The sequence below is a fragment of the Phocoena phocoena genome, chromosome 2 (assembly GCF_963924675.1).
Source record: "Phocoena phocoena chromosome 2, mPhoPho1.1, whole genome shotgun sequence".
Lineage (NCBI taxonomy): Eukaryota > Metazoa > Chordata > Mammalia > Artiodactyla > Phocoenidae > Phocoena > Phocoena phocoena.
Window position 1 is genome coordinate 92265931 of NC_089220.1, and position 27792 is coordinate 92293722.

A 27792-nucleotide genomic window follows, 5' to 3' on the forward strand; every position below is an offset into this window, starting at 1 on the left:
CAACAGACCAAACAAATGAAGAGGAAATAGGCAGTCTACCTGAAAAAGAATTCAGAGTAATGATAGTAAAGATGATCCAAAATCTTGGAAACAGAACGGAGAAAATACAAAAAACGTTTAACAAGGACCTAGAAGAACTAAAGAGCAAATAAACAATGATGAACAACACAATAAATGAAATTTAAAATTCTCTAGAAGGAATCAATAGCAGAATAACTGAGGCAGAAGAACAGATAAGTGACCTGGAGATAAAATAGTGGAAATAACTACGGCAGAGCAGAATAAAGAAAAAAGAATGAAAAGAAACGGGGACAGTCTCAGAGACCTCTGGGACAACATTAAACACACCAACATTCCAATTATAGGGGTCCCAGAAGAAAAAGAGAAAAAGAAAGGGACTGAGAAAATGTTTGAAGAGATTGTAGTGGAAAACTTCCCTAACATGAGAAAGGAAATAGTCAATCAAATCCAGGAAGAAAGAAAGAAGAATGAAAAGAACTGAGGACAGTCTCAGAGACCTCTGGGACAACATTAAATGCACCAACATTTGAATTATAGGGGTCCCAGAAGAAGAAGAGAAAAAGAAAGGAACTGAGAAAATATTTGAACAGGTTATAGTTGAAAACTTCCATAGTGTGGGAAAGGAAATAGCTAATCAAGTCCAGGAAGCACAGAGAGTTGCACACAGGATAAATCCAAGGAGAAACATGCCAAGAAACATATTAGTCAAACAATCAAAAATTAAATACGAAGAAAAAATATTAAAAGCAGCAAGGGAGCAGAACAAATAACATACAAGGGAATCCCCATAAGGTTAACAGATGATCTTTCAGCAGAAACTCTGCAAGCAAGAAGGGAGTGGCAGGACATATTTAAAGTGATGAAAGGGAAAAACCTACAACCAAGATTACTCTACCCAGCAAGGATCTCATTCAGATTCAACGGAGAAATTAAAACCTTTATAGACAAGAAAAAACTAAGAGAACTCAGCACCACCAAACTAGCTTTACAACAAATGCTAAAGGAACTTTTCTAGGCAGAAAACACAACAGAAAGAAAAGACCTACATAATAAACCCAAAACAATTAAGAAAATGGTAATAGAAACATACATATCGAAAACTACCTTGAACGTAAATGGATTAAATGCTACAACCAAAAGACATAGACTGGCTGAATGGACACAAAAACAAGACCCATATATATGCTGTTTATAAGAGATGAACTTCAGACCTAGGGACACATACAGACTGAAAATGAGGGGATAGAAAAAGATATTCCCATGCAAATGAAATCAAAAGAAAGCTGGATTAGAAATTCTCATATCAGAAAAAATAGACTTTAAAATAACGACTATTACAAGAGACAAAGAAGGACACTACATAATGATCAAGGAATCAATCCAAGAAGAAGATATAACAATTGTAAATATTTATGCACCCAACGTAGGAGCACCTCAATACATAAGGCAACTGCTAACAGCCATATAAGAGTAAATCGACAGTAACACAATCATAGTAAGGGACTTTAACACCCCACTTTCACCAGTGGACAAATCATCCAAAATGAAAGTAAATAAGGAAACAGAAGCTTTAAATGACACATTCGACAAGATGGAACTTAATTGCTATTTATAGGACATTCCATCCGAAAACAACAGAATACACTTTCTTCTTAAGTGCTCATGGAACATTCTCCAGGATAGATTATATCTTGAGTCACAATTCAAGCCTTGGTAAATTTAAGAAAATTGAAATCATATCAAGTATCTTTTCCGACCACAATGCTATGAGACTAGGTATCAACTACAGGAAAAAATCTGTAAAAAATACAAACACATGGAGGCTGAACAACATGCTCCTAAATAACCAAGGGATCACTGAAGAAATCAAAGAGGAAATCAAAATATACCTAGAAACAAATGACAGTGAAAACACGATGACCAAAAACCTATGGGATGCAGTAAAAGCAGTTCTAAGAGGGAAGTTTACAGCAATACAATCCTATCTAAAGAAACAAGAAACATCTCAAATAAACAACCTAACCTTACACCTAAAGCAATTAGAGATAGAAGAACAAAAAAAGCCTAAAGTTAGCAGAAGGAAAGAAATCATGAAGATCAGATCAGAAATAAATCAAAAAGAAATGAAGGAAACAATAGCAAAGATCAATAAAACTAAAAGTTGATTCTTTGAGAAGATAAACAAACTTAATAAACCATTAGCCAGACTCATCAAGAAAAAGGAGAGAAGTTCAAATCAATGAATTAGAAATGAAAAAGAAGAAGTAAAACTGACACTGCAGATATACAAAGGATCATGACAGATTACTACAAGCAACTATATGCCAATAAAATGGACAACCTGGAAGAAGTGGACAAATTCTTAGAAAAGCACAACCTTCTGAGACTGACCAGGAAGAAACAGAAAATATAAACAGACCAATCACAATAGCTGAAATTGAAGCTGTGATTTAAAATCTTCCAATAAACAAAAGCCCAGGATCAGATGGCTTCACAGGTGAATTCTATCATTTAGAGAAGAGCTAACACATATCCTTCTCAAACTCTTCCAAAATATAGCAGAGGGAGGAACATTCCCAAAGTCATTCAACGAGGCCACCATCACCCCAAATCCAAAACCAGATAAAGATGTCCCCAAAAAAGAAAACTACATGCCAGTATCACTGAGGAGCATAGATGCAAATATTCTCAACAAAATACTAGCAAACAGAATCCAAAAGCACATTAAAAGAGTTATACACCATGATCAAGTGGGGTTTATCCCAGGAATGCAAGTGTTCTTTAATATACGAAAATCAATCAATGTGATACTCCATATTAACAAACTGAAGAAGAAAAACCATATGATCATCTCAATGGATGCAGAAAAAGCTTTTGATAAAATTCAACACTGATATATGATAAAAACCCTACAGAAAGCAGGCCCAGAGGGAGCTTACCTCAACATAATAAAGGCCATATATGACAAACCCACAGCCAACATTATTCTCAATGGTGAAAAACTTAAGCCATTTCCTCTAAGATCAGGAACAAGACAAGGCTGTCCACTCTCACCAGTATTATTCAACATAGTTTTGGAAGTTTTTGCTACAGAAATCAGAGGAGAAAAAGAAATAAAAGGAATCCAAATTGGAAAAGAAGTAAAGCTGTCACTGTTTGCAGATGACATGATGCTATACATAGAGAATCCTAAAGATGCTACCAGAAGACTAGTAGAGCTAGTCAATGAATTTGGTAAAGTAGGAGGATACAAAATTAATGCACAGGAATTCCTATACACTAATGATGAAAAATCTGAAAGAGAAATTAAGGAAACACTTTCATTTACCATTGCAACAAAAAGAATAAAATACCTAGGTATAAACTGACCCAAGGAGACAAAAGAATTGTATGCAGAAAACTATAAGACACTGATGTAAGGATTTAAAGATGATACAAACAGATGGAGAGGTATACCATGTTCTTGGATTGGAAGAATCAACATTGTGAAAATGACTCTACTACCCAAAGCAATCTACAGATTCAATGCAATCCCTATCAAACTACCAATGGCATTTTCCACAGAACTAGAACGAAAAAATTCATAATTTGTATGGAAACACAAAAGACCCCAAATAGCCAAAGCAATCCTGAGAAAGAAAAACGGAGCTGGAGGAATCAGGTTCCCTGATTTCAGACTATACTACAAAGCTACAGTAATCAAGATAGTATGGTACTGGCACAAAAACAGAAATATAGACCAATGGAATAGGATAGAAAGCCCAGAGTTAAACCCATGCACATATAGTCACCTTATTTTTGATAAATGAGGCAAGAATATACAATGGAGAAAAGACAGCCTCTTCAATAAGTGGTGCTGGGAAAACTGGACAGCTGCATGTAAAAGAATGAAATTAGAACACTCTCTAACACCATACACAAAAATAAACTCAAAATGGATTAAAGACCTAAATGTAAGGCCAGACATTATAAAACTCTTAGAGGAAAACACAGGCAGAAAACTCTATGACATAAATCACAGCAAGATCCTTTTTGACCCACGTCCTAGAGAAATTGAAATAAAAACAAAAATAAACAAATGGTACCTGATGAAACTTAAAAGCTTTTGCACAGCAAAGGAAACCATAAACAAGACCAAAAGACAACCCTCAGAATGGGAGAAAATATTTGCAAATGAAGCAACTGACAAAGGATTAATCTCCACAATTTACAAGCAGCTCATGCAGCTCAATATCAAAAAACCAAAAAACCTAATCCCAAAATGGGCAGAAGACCTAAATAGACATTTCTCCAAAGAAGATATACAGATTCCCAACAAACACATGAAAGGATGCTCAACATCACCAGTCATTAGAGAAATAAAAATCAAAACTAAAATGAGGTATCACCTCACACCAGTCAGAATGGCCATCATCAATAAATCTACAAACAATAAATACTGGAGAGGGTGTGGAGAAAAGGGAACCTTCTTGCACTGTTGGTGGGAATGTAAATTGATACAGCCACTATGGAGAACAGTATGGAGGTTCTTATAAAACTAAAAATAGAACTACCATATGACCCAGCAATCCCACTACTGGGCATATACCCTCAGAAAACCATAATTGAAAAAGAGTCACATACCACATTGTTCATTGAAGTTCTATTTACAATAGCCAGGACATGGAAGCCACCTAAGTGTCCATTGACAGGTGAATAGATAAAGTAGATGTGGCACATATATAAAATGGAATATTACTCAGCCATAAAAAGAAATGAAATTGAGTTATTCGTAGTGAGGTGGATGGACCTAGAGTCTGTCATACAGAGTGAAGTAAGTTAGAAAGAGAAAAACAAATACCGTATGCTAACACATATATATGGAATCTAAAAAAAAAAAAAAATGGTTCTGAAGAACCTCGGGGCAGGACAGTAATAAAGACACGGATGTAGAGAATGGACTTGAGGACATGGGGAGGGGGAAGGGTAAATTGGGATGAAATGAGAGAGTGGCATGGACATATATATGCTACCAAATGTAAAATAGATAGCTAGTGGGAAGCAGGCACATAGCACAGGGAGATCAGTTGGTGCTTTGTCACCACCTAGAGGGGTGGAATTGGGAGGGTGGGAAGGAGATGTGATGGGGAGGAGATATGGGGATATATGTATATGTATAGCTGATTCACTGTGTTATAATGCAGAAACTAACACACCATTGTAAAGCAATTATACTCCAATAAATATGTTAAGGAAAAAAAAGACTGCCAAAAAAAATGTTAATGTGATCATATGTGGCTCATGCTTGAATAATATTTACAAATGTTAATTTAAACAAAAACTTTGATACTACAGTATTAAGAGATGAGGAGATAAGAGTGTGTAGGGGTAGGGAGAGAAGGAATGTTCACACACTTGGGAGTGGTGTTATAAAACAGCTTTATCATTGACTTCTCTCAGAAAGTGAAAAATCAAGAAATTGCAGTATATTTTGACATATGGAGTAAATAACAGACGTATCTAAAATACTTGAAAGAATTTTCCTTTGAAGAAAAGAATTGAGATAAGAGGAGGGGTTGGGGACTACAGGGTGTTGGTTAAAAACTTGGAATGTGGCAAACTGTTACTGCTCACCAATACCTGTATGTTTCTCTACATTTCTGTGGCTCCCTTGCAGTTAGAGGGGAACTTGGATTAAATTCTGGCCAATGAAATGTGGGCAAAGTGACATACACCATTTTTAGGGCTGACCTCTAAAATTTTTGTGTGATTCACTGTGCTTTCTTTCTTGACAGGTTAGCTGTGGCTCCAAGTTGTAGGAGACAGCACAACCACTAAAAATAAAAAGAAACCTACTTTCTTAAGTTTAACATTTCATCTGACTAGTAATAGCCACAATGGATTTCTTGTGAGAAATTACAATTTATTGTATGAAACCACTGAAATTTTGGGGTTTTCTGTGACAGCTGTAAATTCAGTGTGTTGGTTTTTAAAAAAACAGCCACAAATTCCTTGACAATCTTTTGAGAAGTGGCATCTACGTCCCCTCACCTAAAATCTAGACATGTCTTGAAACTCATTTATAATAAAACGAATGTGAGAGAAGTAATGCTGTGTTACTTTTGGGGACTAGGTTAGAAAAGAACATGTAGTTTCTGCCTTGTTCATTGCAACATTTGACTTTGGAGCACTGGTCCTAGGCTAAGAAGTTTGGTTACCCCACTGCCATACTGTGGGGAAGCCCAGGCCACATGGGAAGGCTACACACAGGAGCTCTGCTAGCATTCAGTCTTAACAGCTGAGTTATCAGAAGAAAAGCTGTCCCTCTATGTTCTACTGAACACAAAATTCATGAACATAATAAAATGGTTGTTTTAAGCCACCATATTTTGGAGTAATTTATCACATAGCAATAGTAACCCAATACTCACTCCGATTAATAAACAGAATCATTTGCTTTTTAATCTGTGTGCTTGAACTAAATTAGTTTAAAAAGATAAAGGTGTGAATTATTTATTATTGGCTTGGAGACTTTGCTATTGCTACTCTTCTTTCCCCCTAAAGCAGTGCCTTTCAAACTTTTTAAGAGAAACACACAATGAGAAATCCATTTTATAAACGTGACCTAATGCACACATACATGCACACATACATAATTTAAAACTCCATAAAGCAAAACGTAACTTTACCAAGTGCCATGCACTGATATTTCCACACTAGACCATTTCATTTTTTAAAAAGTGTAGTTGTGACTAAATAGATTTCCTTGCTTACAAATGGGACCTCCACCAATGGATGGACCACACCATCCCTTTGAATAACACTGCCCTAAACCATAATCATTCTTCAAGGCTTTACTCAAGTTCAGCCAATAAAACTTCATTGACGACTCTGAGCTCTTTTGAAATTCCTATAATTTATTAGTCATATTGTATTTTCTGTACTACCCACTCTTAACTTGATACGTAAGGTCCTCTAGGGTAAGGTTCTGTCTTTTATCTCTCACTTGTTAAATTCAGAGTATTCAATAAATCCATTGCTCAATATCCGGTCACTGTGTTTCTAAATCTCACAATTGTCAACATGCATTCCTTCTATTTGGATTTTCTTTGAGGTGGGGCAAGGAAAAAAGGTTTAATAATCCACCCACAAATTACACTTAATTTCAAACTGGAAAAGTGCACAAAGCAGTCCCATCTCTACACGAGTGTGTAGTTTTAAAGCAAACCAAATTATCAAGATATAATTTTTCTAACAGCACACGAAATACTTCTCTTGACATAGCCTTAAAAAACGTTGTAGAACAAAGTTCTCACGACTAAAATATTTTGGGAATTGGTAAATGGGGAAGTGTTCTGTAGGAACCGCATTTTTCACAACTCACTGCAACTGCACCTTGACAGTTTGTTTCGAGAACCGCGTCCCACTTTAGTGGTCCGGGTCAGTCTCACAGAGCAGGGTCCTGGTCTTCCATCCCGTCTCTCCGGAAAAGGGCAACACCACCGACCACTGGAGACGCTGAGGAGGGACTTTCCGTCTAACCCCTTACCGCGGCCCTCCCCGCCCGTTACCTTTGCCAGAGGGGCCCGCGCTGAGCCGGGCCCTAGCAACGGCCTTAGCAACGGCTGGGCTCCTCCCTCCGGTGTCGCCCGGAAAGCGCTCCGCCGCGCCTGGCGGGACTAGGGCCGGGCGCGCGCAGCGGTCCTGGGCGGAGCGGAAGACGCGTGGAGCCGTGCGAGGACCCGTGGGTTGTGCAGGTGTGAGTCCCACCGAGATCCCTCGTTTGGGTCTCCGCGCCTCTGTGGGGACCAGCCGTCTGGCCGGAGCCCGGCAGCTGCGAGAGTGGAGCTCCTTGGCCGGGCCCTGCCGCAGGTCGTGCCGGGTGTCTCTTTGTGAGCGGGGACCTGGTTTCTGCGCGGGCGCTTACATTAAGATCTTGCGGGCCCTCTGGGAAAAGGGTGTCCAAATTTTCCCTTAAAAAATTTTTTTTTCAGTGCATTCCACCCCAAGAAAAGTCTGTCCAGGCAAAGTTAGTCCCCTAGGAACCCTATTCTTTATTTTTTAGTGTTTGGAGTGGTTTTGGGGCCTTGGTTATCAGGGAAGGAGAAACTTAGTACAGACATAGTGTGCCGTGCAATGTATTTAAAATATTAAGGTTATGATTACATAATAAGCAAGGAGGCTGTTCCTTATGCCTGAATTATTTGGAGGGAATGTAGGATAAGTCAGGAAGTATATTAACACTGCAAGCTGCCAATTCCACGAAGTTGGATGATAAAATCGCTGCTTGACTCAAAACCACAATACTTTAAGAATTACTTCTGTCGGAGCCCCAATGTACCGTGAAAAACTAAGGCAAGACAGTCTGTCTACCACATGTTGGGTCGTGTGTATGGAGGGTGCTGTTAACCTGTATGAAAAAGTTGGTACCTTGGGTTTTTTAACATGGATGTTGGACCTGTACATATGTGACCAGGTTCTTAAAAATAGGGGGAAAAAAATTGAAGTAAGTTTTATCTAGTACTGAATTGGTCCAAAGTACAGAATAGGGGAGTTTTATATAATGTTCCATTGGGAACTGAGTCAACTTGTAGCTAGGAGCCTTTTACATTTTTATTTTAGAAAAAAAAAAAAAAATCTGCCAGGCTGCTAATTCTGCCATGCTGCAGATGGCCCATAAATGTTTGTCAGATACTTCAGTAGCAGGTGCATAGTGGATACTTCTTTTTCGGAATGGTTTTGATTTAGTTAACAAGTATTTGTTGAATTCCTCATGCTGCCCTAAGACATAGGAACAGGACAGATCCGTAAAGAATTCTGCTGTTGGAGAGTTGACTGCTAGGAGGGATAATTTCACTAAAAGGTAACTCCAAATTAAAGTACAGTATGTGAAACTAGTAATAAGTGCATGAAAGTAAAGAGGTGTAAGAGATTCTAGATGGCCATGCGCCATCTAGAATCCTGACTTTGAGACTAAAAATAGAGGATTATGTGCAAGGTAGAATTGATACAACTTGATTAAGTTGGGGGATAAAGAGGGTAGAAGGAGAAAAAATTAATTTATTTTCAACCCAGGTTGCAGAATGATGGGTGAACCATCAAGGTAAAAATATTTGTTAATTTCTTAGGAATAAAGTTTTTTAATGTTTTCTCAGTAACCCCCACCACTTCACTTGTATTTCCCACACATATTTGATGTTAACAAGTATGTTTTGAATCATCATGTTTGCAACAAATGATTTGTACATATTAGAGGCAGGCTGTTGATTAGGTCAGGACAGATATCCTGGTCATATGGTTTTAGAGACCTTTGGAGGGAGCCACCCCTAACTTGGAACTGCTCGCCTCTTCTGTGTAGCCACCTCAGCCCTAGGTGAGTGTGTAGGCGGGGCAAAGCGGGGAGCCATCGGCATTTACCTTTCACTGTCTGAATGTATTTGTGTTGTCTGATTTTTGTAGAGGAAGCACATTTTATATAAGGCTTTGCTGATACTCATTTAGTTATATGGATGGAAGTCCAAGTGAAATATAGGGGGATATTTCTTTCTTTTTTTTTTTTTTTGCGGTACGCGGGCCTCTCACTGTTGTGGCCTCTTCCGTTGCGGAGCACAGGCTCCGGACGCGCAGGCCCAGTGGCCATGGCTCATGGGCCTAGCCGCTCCGCGGCATGTGGGATCTTCCTGGACCAGGGCACGAACCCGTGTCCCCTGCATCGGCAGGCGGACTCTCAACCACTGCACCACCAGGGAAGCCCAGGGGGATATTTCTGAGGCATCTCGGGAGGAGTGCACTTTGGGGCTCTAGAAAAACTCACCAGCAGTATTTCATTGAATGTCAGGCAACCACATTGACTTTCATGACACCCTTGGGGACTGCATACTTCCCCAGTAGGCCTGGTATGGCAGCACATGCAAACCCCTACATAGCTACTGGAATACCCAGAGAAATGGAGTCAGGTTGAATTAGACCACTCCAATTTCATTTTTAGGTTGAGCCCCATGACCTGGATAACTCAAGACTTAGCCTAAAAATGTTTTTAAGAACCTCAGGCAACACCAGAACAAACCCAAACCAAGAGGATTTAGGTACCAATTAACTTCTTAAGTGTAGTGATGAGACCTCTGTTGGCTTGTGAGAGTTGACCTGTTTTTGGCCAACAAAGGTTTTGTAGCTCTGGTTTCTGGAGACTAATAGGATCTCTTCCCAGTCTTTTAAGGCTGCTCCTGTCCTTAGAATGAATTTTTGATCTTAGGCAGGATTTCTTTACCCAGATTTGTAGATGGACTCTAGAAATCTGCAGACCACCTGAAATTGTGTGCAAAATGTTGTGTCTGTAAGTACATTTTCCTAGAGATAAGGTCGAAGACTGTCATGCAATGTTAAAAGGATATGAGCCTCAAGAAAAGGTGGCAGCTTAATGTCCTGCACTTTCTCAGTCATTGAGGGCATATTGACAAAGATAAAAGCCATTTTTAGGTAGATGATTTGGAGTGGAGGTCAGATAATGTTTTCCATTTATGAGGCAAGAAGAAGGGGTTGGATCATAATTTTCAAATATCACTTTCTCTGAGCAACCCAAAATGTAAACCTGTACCTAATCAGTACACGTCAAAAATATTTATTGTATTTTGGCTTTCCCCTTGGGTAAGTTTGGCAAGTATATTTTACTTTTCCTTCAATGGCTATCATCTTTTTTCTTTGTACTTCTTTATTTGGGTCTCAAGCTCCCTGGGATTTACAATCTATAAAAAGCTCCTGATGACTAATTAAATTAGTATCACTAACTTCTTGTTAGTAAATTATGTTGTATATTATGTTCCACTGGACTCTGTTCACTTTCTGTTTGGGAGAGCACAGAAAGTTTTCTGTTGCAGTCACAGCGTTTCTCCTGTCAGTGTTTGTACTCAAAGTGCCTGGAGTCTCATAGTTAAACACCACAATGCCATAAGGCTTTAGAATATGAGAATCATTTGACAGCTTTGGAATGCATATCAAATCAAATGGGCCCCAGTCTCTTTTCTCCCTCGAAGTATATTGTGGTTACAAAAGATTTGAATAACAGTTTTGGCAGCCATCATCCTTCTTTGAAGGAAATATTTAAGTGGGAAAATTACCATTTTACCTCTAGAACTGAAGAATCTGAATGGTATATATTTTTGAAAAGCAGTGTGAATTCTTAGAGTGGGTGAACATTGATGTTACTCTGTAAAATTTTAACATTTATAAGATTACACTTTAATCTTTATATATATGCATATATCTTTATATATAGTCATGTATTTCACCTTTTGGGATATTTTACAAGTTATAATTGGTAATGAATGCCTCTTATTTTAATGGATGTTTAGTTATATTTTTATGTGTTTTAATTTATGTTGGAGAAGACTACATCTTTTAGAACATTAACTAAATTTTACTGATTTCACTGGAACCTTGGATTTTCATTAGCGTTCAGACTGAGATCTGATATCACGTAATATTAATTGAAAGTCAGAGCTTACATGGTTGAATACTCTCCTGGCTGATACTAACATTAAAACATTACATTCCTAATATTAAACAAAATTACTGTTTCTGGGACAAAAATAGTCACTGAAAAATAGATCGTTCATACCTAAACTTTATATTTGAAATAGTTTTCCTAGGCAAGAGCCTTCCTATTTTTATGGAGGGAATAGCTTAAAAGGGTAATTTATTGTTTTGAATATATTGCTTTTTCATTTTGTATTTTAAAGCATACTAATTTAGTGGTTTAGAAAACTTATTAACGTTTGTTAATAAATACTAAAAACAGCACACAGTTGTGAATTAAATTGAGTAATTTTTTTTGGTAGAAACAGTGAGTAAAATGTTTTCTGTTTTTTATTTTGTCTCCCACTTTTTTTTTCAGTGCATCTATGATATGTGTTTTAGAAATAAAAGTTAAACTTTGGTCTGAATGAAAAATGTCTCTCAATACACCTATATTTCTCAAAGAAAGGGAAGAAGATAATTCAAAATTTGTGGAAATACAACAGTCACAAACTACATCCATAGCTGCAGAATATCCTCTTCAAAACTTATGCTTAGCATCTCAAGAAGTTCTTCAAAAAGCTCAACAAAATGGAAGATCAAAATGTCTCAAGTGTGGTGGTTCAAGAATGTTCTACTGCTATACATGTTACGTCCCAGTTGAGAATGTACCTATTGAACAGATACCACGTGTGAAGGTTGGTGAGAACTTTAATTGTTTGGAAGTAGGAAAATAGATTTTAAAAACACATCTCATATATACCTACTCTAATATAACTGATAAGCTTGATAAATGATATTATTATGAAAATGAATTGTATTAATAGAAAGTTTAATCCTGTAGATTGGTAAACCTATATTTTTTTTCCTCGTCTCTAGAAAAAGAGGCACACATTGCCAAAACACTTGCATCTGAGATGAATGCTCTTGTTTTTAATGAAATCAGTTACTTTTTTAAATTAATGATTATAATTCATTTACTACATAGAAAAAAACATCGTATAAACTTGAATACTACAAGAGACAAGTTTACAGACTACATGAAGGAGCCTCAAAAACTACCTCAAGGGCCTTGGACTGCCCTTTGAGAAAACATATCCTGAAGGAACTAGGGTTGATTTTTGCTTAGGCAAAATCATGAGTTCAGCCCCATCCTGTACGTGGAGATGGAGCACATGTCAGTGACCAAAACTAAACAAAACTAAAATTGAAAGACTAAGACCTACTCATTGGGCTGTGTTATAATTGTTGTGATTTAAAGCCAGATTTAAAAAATTGATTTGAGTTGATTGCTTACCTTATACTTGTTGCTTACCAAGACTATTTTTGAGTAGATAAAAGGTCTGTAGACCATCATGTCTACGTAATCAAAAAATTTATTATGTGTATGTTAACTTGCCTAACAGTGACCCGAACTTTAGGAGCAAATCAAATAGTGTATGAAATTTGACTGCTGCCTGTTAGAACTTTAAAGAGACCAAACCTACACATGGACTCATTAGAACTTGCCAGTATGAAAGTTGTAACTATATTTAAAGATATTTAATGTGGTGATTTTAAGGTTCATTTAAGTTTTCAAGTAAGAAAAATACTTTAACACTCATATTTTGTTACCTGAATTGTAGTTTAGCCTACATGTCACCTTGGCAAGTCCATGGTCTGCTTAGGGGTCTCAGATCACTCTTATAGGCTATTGGAAAGTTTACTGGCCAAGAATAAGTAAGAATGGAATCCAATCAGCTTCACAGTTACCTCAGAAAAACTGAGAGCCTGAGGACAATAATTCTTTTAAAGTTGCCATTATCTTATAAGAATATTACATTTTGAAGTATAGTTTTGGAGATATACACAGAATCATTTCATCTATTTATGTCATAGCCACATATAGAAAATATCCCATTAAAAGTTTTATCTTAAGATATATTTTATTCAAAAGGATTGAAGATCAGAATAATAAAAGTTAATAATATATTGGCAGAGCTAATGTTTTCATAGGAATTTAATAATTGAGGATTATTTTTCAAATCAGTGGTCTAATGTCCACTATTTAATCAAAATGACTCAAAACACTATGCCAAGAGTTTGATCAACTCTAAATGGCCTACTGGATGGTGCAGAATTTTCTGAAGTGTTTTATTTTAATTGCCAGAAATAAAATTTTATATGTTAATATAAATACTAAAATACTGTTACTATTAGTAGTAATAAAAACTCTACAAAATTTTCTTTCTAATTTCTACTTTATTTTTACAAATTGTTTAGCATTTGCTTTTAGATAGCCTGCTTGGGAAGGGAAGATGACTACATAATGAGTAAGTACCTCCCAAGCTATAAATTTTAGTCTAGGGATTAAATTCATAAATATGTATCTTTTTAATGCAGAGTATAATTTTTTAAATGTCGTGACAAATGCATAAGCAAAGGTAAAAGGTGCTCTTGGTTTTTTTTTAAAAAAAAGGAGAAAAAAAATCATAAGATAAAAGAAAGTTTCAGCTCTATTAGAGTCCTAGAATTGAAAAGACTCTCTTTGGGAAAGTTGATAATCACATGGAAAAAGGCTTAGGTTTTTCTGCTAATGGCATTTTGATAAATTTGGGCAGAAAGATTTGTGGTAAATCTCTTATAGAAAACATAGACGTTAGAGAACAGATTGATCTTCTTTAAATGTTTGAAAACAGAACATTTCTACTTGAACTCAGTCTGGTCAACTCTAGTGGTATTACTCTGCACCCTGTCATTATTTAAGATGTATCTTCCCTTAAAATGTACAAACTAGAGCACAAATATATATTTACCTATTTTCATGATTTGACCCATGTCTGGGCTTTTGTTTCATAGTATAATTCTCAGGCTTACTCAGGGGGAACTAAATATACCTGGACGGGCACCCAGGAATACTTTTTGAGCACAAATTTGGCATAATTGTTTTATACTTGTAGATGTTAGTCCATAATAGCTAGGTTCATGATTTGTAAAATACATTAATAACATTCAATCCTGTTTTTTTTTTGCGGTACTTGGGCCTCTCACTGCTGTGGCCTCTCCCGTCGCGGAGCACAGGCTCTGGACGCGCAGGCTCAGCGGCCATGGCTCACAGGCCCAGCCGCTCTGTGGCATGTGGGATCCTCCCAGACCAGGGCACGAACCCGTGACCCCTGCATCGGCAGGCGGACTCTCAACCACTGCGCCACCAGGGAATCCCCCAGTCCTGCATTTTTAATTTAAATGATATCCTTCAGAGATAGCCAGCTGATCAGAAATGTTGGTGATTACCTTTGGAATTTTCAGCTCTACTCATCGGCCGTATTAGAAAGTCAATTTCATTAGTATTAGAATACTTTGTCATGACCTGCTTTCTTTTTCTTCTTTCCTCTTTCCTACCTTACCTGGGCTAAGATAATGCTGAGCTGGTACTGAGAGACCCTGGGGAAAGGGAATGTAATATCAGCTGGGACTGAGCGTCATGAGGAAAGTCTGATGTAGAGTTCAGCCAGAGGTAGACTAATGTAAAATTGTTTGTGAACTGCCTACTTAAATGGCAAATGTTCTATAACTAGAAGTTGGTTTGATGGTTTGATGCAATTGGCTCCAACTTATAAATGATCACTAGGCCTGAGTGGGAGGGTAGGAGACATGGGGTTTGAAACCCTAGATTGAAAACTATTTGGGATATTTATGACCCTTCTAGGGTATATACTATCCTCTTTCCATATAATCATCCTGAAAGATAAACTATGTACGGTTGGGATCATCTAGTAGCATACAGCAACTGCCCCTTTAAAAAACAGTTCTGGAGTTAATGATACACACAGCGTGGGTGAATCTCACAGTTATTATTCTAAGTGAAAGAAATCAGATGAAAAGAGTACACATTTTATGATTTCATTTATACAAAATTCTAGAAAATAAAAACCAACCTATAGTGGTAGCAGATCAATGGTTGTCTAAGGACTGTGGGTGGTAGTTGATGGGGAAAAGGGGAAGGAGGGAGGCACAGGAAGACTTGGGGGTGATGGATTTGTTCATTATCTTCATTGTGGTGATGAGTGCAAAGGTGTAACATGTTAAAACTGATTAGATTGTACACTTTAAATATATTTATTGTATCAATTTTATCTCTTTAATAAAGCTGTTTTAAAAAACAAGAAAAATAGTTTTGTAACTATTTTGTAACCAGGGTAAAATAGCTATATGCCCCAGGGTAAATGCCTAGATTCTTGCCTTTTAGTGTGGGATGGGAGCTGGAAGAGTGCTTATCGTAACAAGTCATTTGAACTCTACAGTGAAGAATCCATCTCAGAGAGTTTCATATATATAATGGGGGAGATATGACTTGTCTTTTATTTTCATAATCATGGCTGAATGCAGGACTTGTACAAGCATTATACAGAAAACGAAACCAAACAAGTCAGTGAAATAATAGAAAAATCTAACTCAAGAAATTTGCAGATAATATTATTTTTGCGTAGAGACAGGACATAGTTCATAGTAATTAAATAATGAAACCTTAAGGAAAATAGGCAAAATGATTTTGAAGAGAGTTATTTCTTATATAAAGAGTGTACCTCCTAGAACCATTCTGTTACTGTTTTTTCCGGTTAATAATTAATTTCACTTGTGCTGTTAATTATGCTGAGAATCATGATGTTAAAATAAAAGATAATACCTTTGACCTGATGTTTAAGGAACAAAATTTTAGCTTGAGTTTTAGATCTAAAGCTTTTGCCCAAACTTATGTTTCCTTTTAATATATTGTAAAATTAATAGACCTAAAAGTTTATAGGAATTATAAAAAATGTCCTTGGCACAGATATTGAAATGCAAAGAATATGACTCAGTGCCAATGTGATTTAAATGAAAGTGACATTGGAACATTGCTATAAGAGAAGATTCTACGTTAAATGAGTTGAAAATAGTTGTTCTAGTACATGATTAACAATATGGAGGAATAAATTTGTGTTTCCTTTATGACTGTTACCATTCTTAGTATTTGTTCTAGAAAAGTATGACTTTTCAATCCATAAGTGTATTTATAGGATCTTAGTGTGAACTTGCTATTTAAGCTTTAAAGACGATTTTTGTTAATGTAAAAATTAGAATTTTTATATTTGTTTTGTTCATTTGTCTTTTTTCTTTAAATTTTAGCTTCCATTGAAGATTGACATCATTAAACATCCAAATGAAACAGACGGCAAAAGCACTGCTATACATGCAAAACTCTTAGCACCTGAATTTGTGAATATTTATACATATCCTTGTATTCCAGAATATGAAGAAAAGGACCATGAAGTAGGCAGCTTATGTTTTTTTTTACAACTTTTCACGTTGAATCAAAACATGAATTTTAAACCCCATTGCCTTTCTGAACTTACTTGAACATAATTTAATATTTTGTTTAGTGATCTAGGGTTAAATCTTATATAGCACTAAACAACGCACAGTTTACTTCATCATTTTCAAAGATCAAATGATCCTAGATGTTGAGCTTTTTTGAGTCTGTCTTTCTACTTTTTATTGTTTGCATTATTTCTTCAGGTTTTTACTCTTTGCCAGTACTACTAGGCCTGCCTTTACTTTTCTCCCGTCTCCATTCTCCTTCCTATACTACACATAGATAGTCTAATTTGATACAAACTGAGAAACCAGATTACAAATGTTGTTGGAATTTCTCCAGAAGAAGAAGAGACAGACTAAGGTAGAAGGATTTTTAGAAATTCTCTCTAAATTAAGAGCATTAGTACATGGCCTTTGTAATATTTCTTTTGGCTACTCAGAGGCCTTCCTTACTCATTTCTAGATTCTTAATTGGTTTTCACATAGTTGAAATGGTCACGTTAGTGACAGCTGGTCTTGTTGAAAAGTGATGTTGCAATAGATCTCAAAAGACTAGGGCTTGAATACTTCTGAAAGAAGCACATAAACCCTTTTAGGTCTCTTGGGGGAACATTTGTTGGTATGGTTAATTTAGAAGCAAAATTAAAAATACATTCATTTGTTCAAGGAAGAACTTGGTAAGTTTTTCCTTTCCCATCAATATATTTATATTTTTTGGTTGAGTTTATAGAAAGTTGTGTTTGTAAAAAATATATGAGTTTCGGATCTAGGAATATATTTGTATTTCCTTCTCTGGTCAGCTAGGTTATCATCTATGTCAATATAAAAAGATGTGACATGCTTATAGTCCAAGAAAACTAAAAAGCCCTGGACTTAGCTTATTGGGTATGGGGGATATGTAGGCATGCATTGTGAATGTCTGAAAAACTTTTATAATGTCGAAGCTTATAAATTCAAGATTTTAAAGTTTATTTTAATATTTATTTTTTCATATTAAAAATGATACATTTTCATTCAAGAAAACTTGGGAAATAGAGAAACATATGGAGGATAACATCTGTAATTCTATCAACATTTGTTCATTTAACAGATATTTAGTGGGTGCCTGCTTTGTGGCAGGAGTTTTTATACTTTGGATATACAGTACAGTATATAAGGTCTCAGTAAAAACATGCTGAAAGAAAGGAGGTGCCATAATTTACTGAATTGTTCCTTGAAAGTTAGATTTCTTTAGTTTTAGTTTTTCACTGTAATAAGTATACTTTAACAAATATTCTGGGTATTGTATGTGTGTGTTTAGAATTATTTTATTAAGATAAATTCCCATATGTGAAATTATTTGACCGAAGGGTATGAACATTTCAAGACTCTTGACTTAAATTGCCAAATTGCTTTCACAAAGAATTATACTATTTAAACCTGATGTCAGTAATGGCTGTAAAGGCCTATTACACCATTTCCTCACCAGCATTGACTGTATCATTTGTTTTATCGTTGCTTATTATATAGGTGAAAATGGTATTTAATTATTGAGCACTTTTCAATGGTTCTTTTACAAAGTACCCCATACTTTGCCTTTTATGTTATGAAATATTATAGACTTTAGTTTTTTGATTTAAGGTACAATTAACTGAGCTTCTCTCAATAGGTGAATAACTTATTTTGAAGTACAAAAATAATTCTAGGTAGTGTATTATGATTATAAATTACTAGGGAAGAGCCAAAAACTTTACCATATATATTAAAGTGGCACATATAATAGAACCTAATGCTTGTTTCTCAGATACTCAACATATTTTTTCCTCTTAAAGTTTTAAGTCAGAATTTATTAATTTTGAAGATCATAATAGCACACTACTAACTTAAGCTTCTTTGCTTTAGGTTGCACTTGTTTTTCCTGGACCTAACTCTGTTTCAATAAAAGAAATTTCTTTTCATCTCCAAGAAAAGATTCAAAACAATGTTGGAGGCAAAAATGATGACCTTGACAAGCCATTCATTAAACGCAAGAAAACTGAAGAACAGGATTTGAATGACAGCAAGTGCAAAGACACAACACTGAAAAAAATTGTATTCATAGATAGCACCTGGAACCAAACAAACAAAATATTCACTGATGAGAGACTGCAAGGTAAGAAAAAAAATGTTGCATGTTTTTGATTGTTCTGTCCCCCAACTTTCATTTCAAAGAACTTCAAACCTACAGATTTATTGCAAGAAGAGTTGCATTGAATACACATACATTTTGCCACATTTGCTTTATTTTTCCTCCTCTATTATATGTATGTTTGTGTACTTAGATATCATATATGTTTTTGGTTGAACCATTTGAAAATAAGTTGCAGGCTTTGCAATACATCACCCTTAAATACCTAAGTGTACAACTTTTAAGAATAATTGCATAATCACTATACCATTATCACTCTAAGAAAATTAAGAAAAGTTCTATGATATCTCATATGCAGTCCATATTCATATTTCCCTAATTAACCCCAAAGTATCTGTTGTAGCTCTTTTCCTCTGATGCAGCATGTAAACTCAAATTGCATTTGGTTATTATGTCTCTTTAGTCTCTTTTAATGTAGAACAGTCCCCTGTTTTTGTTTTTCATGACTTAGACTTGTGTGAAGAGGATAGGTCAATTGTCTGAATGTTTCAATATTAGATTCAGTTTAAATATTTTTGCAAAGATACTTCAGATAAGGATAAATACAGGGTTGTCCATGACAATTCCAGTTTATATCTATTGTTTTGATATAATTATTAATAGCATCCCCTTTCACTCTCGGAAATGAAGCTGTTTGGCTGATTAATTATATGGTTAACCTATTCATAGCTCAGGTTGTATACATCAGATCAGGAGGATATAATGTAAGTTGTTCCATTACTGCTGATAACTTTAATTCCTTGATTAAAGTGGTGATTGCCAAATTTCTCCATTATAAAGGTTATTTTCTTCATTGAAATTAGTAGTAATCTGTGGGGTGATGCTTTAAGACGGTGAACTATTCCCAACTGCTTTTTACTGAGTGGTTTTAGTATTTATTGATGACTGTTGCCTAAATCAGTGATTACATTAAGGATTACAAAATGATTAAATTTTAATATTATTATTTCTTCTACATTTGTTAGCTGGCATTCTTATGTGAAGAAGAGCTTTTCTTTTTTCCCCTCTCTTCTTTTTTTCTCTTTTTGAGATCACTGTGGTCTTACGGATTTCCTTTTAGTTCAGTGTATTATAATGTGTCATGATTGTATTCTTTTTGATGTCCAAATTGTCTAAAATTTTGCTATTGGGAGCCCTTCAAGTCCTTTGTGGCATGGCCTAATTAGTCTTTCTGTTACAACAGGATGTCCCAAGTTCACTTGTACTTTTTTTCCTGCCCCAGACCCAGAATTAATTACTTGAAGGAGCTGTGGTTCTTTTAGTGGGGAATGGTATTAGAAACCAAGATCTGGTAAATTTATTACTGCTTGGATGTCATTGCTTCAGTGGACAGAGCCAAAAGAAATAAATAGATATATATTATGAGTTCACATGGATAGTTCCAATTCAGATTTAACATTACTTTCTTTTGTTTTATGTTTGTATGTTTTTCTCTTAGAGTGAAAAACTTAGTGTCTAATAATAATGGTTTAAAAAAGTTGCTTTACTTGCCCAATAACACAACTAGTAATATGAAGAAAGTTACTTGTCTTGTTCCCTTGCACCTTACTCAGTGCTTCAGTCTTTCTCAGTAGTTTCTCTAAAAACTTTAGGTTTATTTCTAGCTGTTTGATGGCTTTATTTGTGTACCATGTATGATTAGAAAGCACAAGAGCTACCCAGCTGGTATTAGGCAGTTTCCAAAACAGTTTCAAACTGGGAGAGCTTCTCCCAGGCAATTGTTAAAAATATCCATCCTCTAGAAAAGAAAGTTTATGACGCTTTTTGGAATCCTGTGATAATTAGTCCCAAGCTAAAGTGAGCGACAATGCTAGATTTACCTAACTTAATTTATATCGTTTATATCTCTTGAAAACAGCATACATGTTAGAAAGATTGCTTTGTCATTCTAATTCTGTGTGCTTGGGTGTATGTGTGTGTGACAGATAGGCAGAGAGATAGAGACAAAGAAGTGTGTGTGTGTGTGTGTGTGTGTGTGTGTGTGTGTGTGTATGAGAGAGAGACAGAGACAGAGAAAGATGACGGAGCATAAGATTTGCAGCGTTGTTGCTAATGTTTAATAGATGAAACCCTAAAGTCCCGCTCTTTGGAGTACTGCCTGCCACGTTACCTTGGATGGTTACAGCAGCAAGTTACTCCTCAGTTTGAAGATTTTCCTGAGCCTTTTCTTTAAATTACTTTATATGGTAATTGAAAAGGTCAAGTGAAGAACATAAGTGATAACACTTGAAAAAATTGTAAAAGGAACTGTTGAGGTACAATTCAAATATGTTTTCAGCTGTTGTGCTTAAGGCTTCAAATCACATTTGTACAAAAAATTTCTATTTCTCAGATCACATAGGAAGTATCATATATTTCAATTCTGTGCTACATCAGAATTTTAAAAGGGATTTCTTAAACCCTTCAAAATCATGAAGTAAATGGATTTCTAGAGTCAGTCTTCTCTGTGTGCCCTATTTCACCCCCTGCCTCTTCTGGCTCCTCATTGCACCACAGGAAATATTTAGGGCTTGGCATATTTATAATCTCTACATATGTGAAATACCAGTTTCCAGATAAGCCAAGTTACTTCCACAAGAAACAGCCCTTTTTTGTTATAAATCATTGCCATTAGGTTTTAAAACAGTTTATCATTTGATAGGATTAAACTGAACAAACCAACTCTAAACCTCAGTTTAAACCCTCAAATGTAGTGTATTGGAATGTTTGTTTCTGTTATCTTATTATGAATGTTGAGATTAAGAATCCCCTTAACAATGTAACATACTGTTTTGCCAGACTTTACAGACAGAGAGCTGTAGATGTTTTACTGCTGTCAAAATAAAACATTTGAAGTTTGAGTGCCTAATTTAATCATAAAATGTAAGCCCTCAAGTGAAAAATGGCATAACATCCTTGAAGATCCACCACAGAAAGGCTTGGGGGAATGCAGTGGGGAAGGATGGTTTCTTTTTGTTGGAGAAGGAGTCAAAATTGTTAAAACTATTATTCATCACTTCAATAAGTGGTGTTGGGAAAACTGGAGAGCTACATGTAAAAGAATGAAATTAGAACATCCTCTAACATCGTATACAAAAATAAACTCAAAATGGATTAAAGACTTAAATGTAAGACCAGATACTTTAATAAAGGAAAACATAGGCAGAACACTCTTTGACATAAATCAGAGCAATATTTTTTTCGATCCATCTCCTAAAGCAACGGAAATAAAAGCAAAAATAAATAAATGGGACCTAATTAAACTTATAAGGTTTTGTACAACAGAGGAAACCATCAACAAAATGAAAAGACAACCTATTGAATTGAAGAAAATATTTGCAAATGATATGACTGATAAGGGAGTGATATCCAACATATATAAACAGCTCATCACATCAAAAAGCAAATAATCTGATTAAAAAATGGACAGAAGAACTGAATAGACATTTTTCCAAGGAGGGAATACAGATGGCCAACAGACACATGAAGTGATGCTAATCATTAGGGAAATACAAATCAAAACCACAATGAGATATCACCTCACACCTGTCAGAATGGCTATCATCAAAAAGAACACAAGTAACAAATGTTGGTGAGGATGTGGAGAAAAGGGACCCCTCGTGCACTGCTAGTGGGAATGTAAATTGGTGCAGCCACTATGGAAAACAGTGGAGGTTTCTCAAAAAACTAAAAATTGAACTACCATATGATCCAGCAATTCCACTCCTGGATATATATTTTTAAAAAACTAAAAACACTAATTGAAAGACATATGCACCCCAGTGTTCATAGCAGCATTATTTACAATTGCCAAGTTATGGAAGCAACCCAAGTGTCCATCAACAGATGAATGAATAAAGAATACGTGGCATGTATATATATACACACACATAAACACATACACACAGAATAGAATACTACTCAGCCATAAAAAAGAATGAAATTTTGCTATTTGCAGCGACATGGATGGACTTGGAGGACATTATGCTAAGGGAAATAAGGCAGACAGGGAAAGACAAATACTGTATGATATCACTTATATGCGGAATCTAAAAAATACAACAAACTAGTGAATATAACAAAAGAGAAGCAGACTCACAGAGAGAACAAACCGATGGTTACCAGTGGGGAGAGGGAAGGGGGGGAGGGGCAATAGAGGGGTAGGGGAGTAAGAGATACAAACTATTAAGTATAAAATAAGCTACAAGGATATATTGTAAAACACAGGGAATATAGCCAATATTTTATAATAACTATAAATGGAGTATAACCTTTAAAAATTGTGAATCACAGTATTAGAAATTTGTAACATATAATATCATATGGCATACTTCGATTTAAAAAGATTTGCTCTTTTTAGATTGAATTATTATTTAGTTTTGCTTTTTTTGACCTGTATGTGGTTTTCAGGACTCACATTGTAAACTTACCATTTTGTTTCTAAATTTGTAGCTAGAGTTTATTCATTTTCACTGCTGTGTAATATCTGATTGTGTGAATATACTACAGTTTACTCTTTCTCCTGTTGGTGACACAATTGAATTATTTCTAGTTTTTGCTGTTACACACAGTGCTACTATGAACATTCTTGGACATGTGCAAGCTTCCTCTAGGAAACGAACCTAGAAGCGGAATAGCTCTGTTGTTACATATAAGAATGTTCAGTTTTCCAAGATAATGCCACCTGTTTTCCAAAGTGTGGGTATACAAATTTATACTCCCATAGCTAATGTGTAAGAGTTCCCATCGATCATAATCCCTCCTACCATTGTCTTGCCAAATGTTTGATTTTTGCCAATAGAGTGGTTATAAAGTGGTATCTCATTGTATTGGTAATGTGCCTTTCTCTAATTACTAATTGGACTGAGCATCATTTTGTTTGCTTATTTGGCCATACACATGTCCTGTTCTATGAACTATCTATGTCCATCTTTCTAGTGTTTTGTTTTTCTTATTTATTTGTATAAATTCTTTATATATTCTAGAATATAGATAATAATGTTTGAAATATCTTCTTGCAGTTTGTGGCTCCTCTTTTAAATTTCTTTATCTTTTGAGGAACTGAAATTCTTAGTGTAGAATTTATCCATCTTTCATGTTTACCACTTTTGTGTCTTTTAAAAATCCTCTCTACCCCAAGATATTTCTAATAATTTGTTCAAAGATTAAAAAAATATTTTCTGTGTATGTCAGAGGTGTTTCTTCCTTTTCAGTTCTTGTGCATCTAATTAATTTATTATTTTTGTATTGCTGTGTTAACTAAGACCTCCAGTGCAGTATTGAATGGAAGGCTTGTGGAGGTCATCCCTGTTGTATTTCAGTCTGATAATCATTGTCTTTTAAATGGCAGGTTTAATCAGTTTGTATTTGCTGTGAGTATTGATTTATTTGGGCCTATTTCTATCATCTTAATTTTATTTTTATTTATCTTGCTCTTTACTACTTTTTTCTTTTCCTGGCTTTTCTTTTTATTTTTCATATTCCATTTTTTAATATTCCTATTTTGGTTCTTTTGGGGAATTGTACTATGCACATGTAACTTAAAAAAATTCAAAGTCAAACAATATTTTTACCTCTCCTTTTGAACACTGTAAGGCCTTAATACACTTAAGCTTGATTCATCCCCCTCCTAGTTATTGTTATTTTCTTCATTATTTTTTGTTCTGTCTTTTATTTATTATCTGTTCAATAATAACAGATATTATTATTGTTTTTCTTTAATACTGGCATCATTTCTTTGGATTTGCATAGATGTTTACCATTTTCTTTGCTCACCATTCTTATAACTCAGACTGTTTTTTCTGAAATACATCTAGAAATTCATTCCATTGGATCTCCAGTTAGCATATGTCTATTGGCATATTTTTGTTTGTCTATTAATATTTTTCACTCTTGTTCTTGATATATAGTTCTGCTGGGTAGGTAATTTTAGGTTGCCAGTTATTTCCTCTTGGCACTTTGAAGATTTTATTCCAGAGTCTTCAATATTTTATTGTTCCTAATAAAAAGTCTCCTGTCATTTTGATTACCTGTCTTTTGTATATGATCTCTCTGTTCTCAATGGCTACTTTTAAAATATTCTCTTTAGTCTTGCTCTTTTGCAGTTACACTACTATAAGGAGGATCTCTGCTCTGATTTCTTTGTGTTTATCCTCCTTGAGATACGTTATGTCATGTATCTGTGACTTTACATTTTTTAAAATAGTTTCTGAAACAGTCATAGGCATTATCTCTTTAAATGCTATCTCTCATCCATTCTCTTTGCTGTCTCCCACAGAACTCCTATTAGATATATATTTGATCCTTCATATCTCTTAATATCTTGATATGTTTTTATATTATTTATTTCTTGTCATTCTCTGCCACATTTCTTAGGTAGCTGTTAAGTTAAAGTGAGGCGTGATAGTAGGAAATCATTGATGACTCAGAGGTTCCTAATCTGGGTCAGTGGGCCAATTTTGGTATTACCTTCTTCACTTTTATTTCTCACTTTAAAATAAAATACGATTTTTAGAAAGTATTTGCAAACTAAATATAATGTGAGTCTGAGTATTGGTCTAAGGTACTAAAAGCATTCTAGGTTTGTATGTTGACGTCTGAGTTGTAAGAGATGAGAGTACTATTGTATGATTTCATGAGTCATTTCCTCTTTAAATATACAGGAGCAAGGCATTAGCTGACTGCGTTATTGAGTCTCTCAAACACAGATGTGACAGCTAATGAAACAGCTCTAGGTACTCTGTTCATGAACATAATAGCCAAAAAGTGATAATCCAGAAGTAGTTTTAACAGTATTAAGGACCACTAACCTGTCTACCTGGTCTCAGTGAATTTCAGAACAATATTTTAAATGTCAATTTATCAAGGAAATGAAACTCTTCTGAAAATTGATGAATTTAGTCCTGTCACAGATTAAAGTCAAAAAAGACACTGGCAAGTAGAAGACAGAAAGAGATGAACATCTTAAATGTTAACTACTTTTAACCAATTTGCTACAGGTCCAAGACTTATACATAACTGTCATGGATAAGATTTCATCCTGTGTTTTATATTGCTTCCGTATATACCTTAATACATTTGAGAAAATATCCTATTTGGAATTGGGATTGAAGGAATTTAAAGAAAATCCTTAAAGTAATTAAGGGAAATTATTATTGTACCACACCCTGTGGTTAACAGGAAATATTTATGCTTCTCTTATTTGTTTTTGGCAGGGTTGCTACAAGTGGAGTTGAAAACAAGAAAAACTTGCTTTTGGCGCCATCAAAAAGGAAAGCCAGATACCTTCCTTTCCACAATTGAAGCCATTTACTACTTTCTGGTAGATTATCATACTGATATTTTAAAAGAGAAATACAAAGGACAATATGATAATCTTTTATTTTTCTACTCTTTTATGCACCAGTTGGTAAAGAATGCCAAATGCCCTGGAGACAAGGAAACAAGGAAACTTACCCATTAGTTTTTAGGAAGTCATTTAATGTAATTTTATTTTGCTAAAATCAATAAAATTATAACTGTGCTTTGTTTATTCCTAGGAAACATTTCTGTATAATGTCTGTAAGACCACTTGAAAAAATAAGGTTTTATTTATTTTACTTCATATTTTTTAAAATGAAGTTATTTCTAAGGGAGTTTTCAGAGATAGTGTTGGCTGAAAAATTCAACTTGGCATATCTCAATTTTATTACCATATTTTAATATAATAATGTGTTGTATTTATATATATATGTAATTAGATATAATTAGATATTTGTTTAGAGATCTTCATATCTTTCCACCTGTACTCACAGAGTCTCCTCAAGTAATTTGTTTAAGGTTAATGGCAAACATGGGCAGAACTAGAATTGTAGCTCCAGTCCCATAGGGCTATTTCTTTTTAAGTCCACCCTGTCTGTGGTGGACATTTGTTGCTTTTTTCATCTGCCTGGCATCTTTTTTAGGGAGAAATTGCTAGCAATCATGTCCTATCACAGGGATGGACGTATGACCTGGTTTAGCAAGCAAAGTGCCTAGTGATTGATCCAGGGATAAGCACATGTCCCAACATCCTTCTTGATAAGTGATATGGTTGCTCTAGGAGATAGGGTTTATTTTTCAAAAAGCAGTGGTTAAAAGCACAGACTCTAGAGCTAGACTATCTAAATCTAAGTCTCAGCTTTCTTTTTTCACCTACCAGTCATTTGTCAGTTTCTTCATTTCTGAAGAGATGGTTAATACAGTAGCTATTTTAGGATTATGGTGAGGTTTAACTGAATTAATGTATCTAAGGGGCTTTCAACAGCAGCTGGCATATACTAAGTGCTATAAATGTGTTTACTCTTTTTATTATTTTATGAAATTGTGAAATAAGCATGATGTATATAATCCTAGAGCTACTGGTGACATCTCTGCTGCAGGTGGCAAGAACTTGCCTTAGAATGAAGCCAGCAAAAGAAAGCAGAGTGGAGAGATAAAAAGACTGAGTCCTGAGGACACCATTTAATCATCTAATCTAGCTGCTTGTGAATGGAACTCTACTGTGCTGAATAGCTTCTGTTTGCCCTCTGGATCCACCCTCCACTCTTTCCCATTCTGCTCTCTGCTCTGTGAGGTAGGTCCCCTTGACCACTGGCTTTTGCTTGGGATCAGCAAATGGAAGCACTGCAGGAGATTGAAGGTTGAAAGGAAAATGAAATTATTTATTTCCCTTGCTCCTTTCCTGGCAGGTCACCGTGGGTTGGGTGTGTCCTTCTACTGAAGGTCATCCTATCAGGCATCCCTTTCCCAGCAGTTATTCCAGTTAACTTCAGGCCCATGCT

At 35.3% G+C, this 27792-nt stretch overlaps 1 protein-coding gene across 1 annotated transcript; it reads left to right on the forward strand.

Annotated features, from left to right (window-relative positions):
* Window positions 1-7682: 7682 nt before the first annotated feature.
* DTWD1 (DTW domain containing 1) lies at window positions 7683-26528 on the forward strand. The gene is made up of 6 exons (XM_065872442.1): window positions 7683-7757; window positions 8787-8863; window positions 11891-12209; window positions 16657-16800; window positions 18727-18976; window positions 26206-26528. Exons 3-6 carry the CDS (start codon window positions 11946-11948, stop codon window positions 26451-26453), a joined length of 906 nt encoding a protein of 301 aa, XP_065728514.1. The 5' UTR covers window positions 7683-7757; window positions 8787-8863; window positions 11891-11945; the 3' UTR covers window positions 26454-26528.
* Window positions 26529-27792: the final 1264 nt, after the last annotated feature.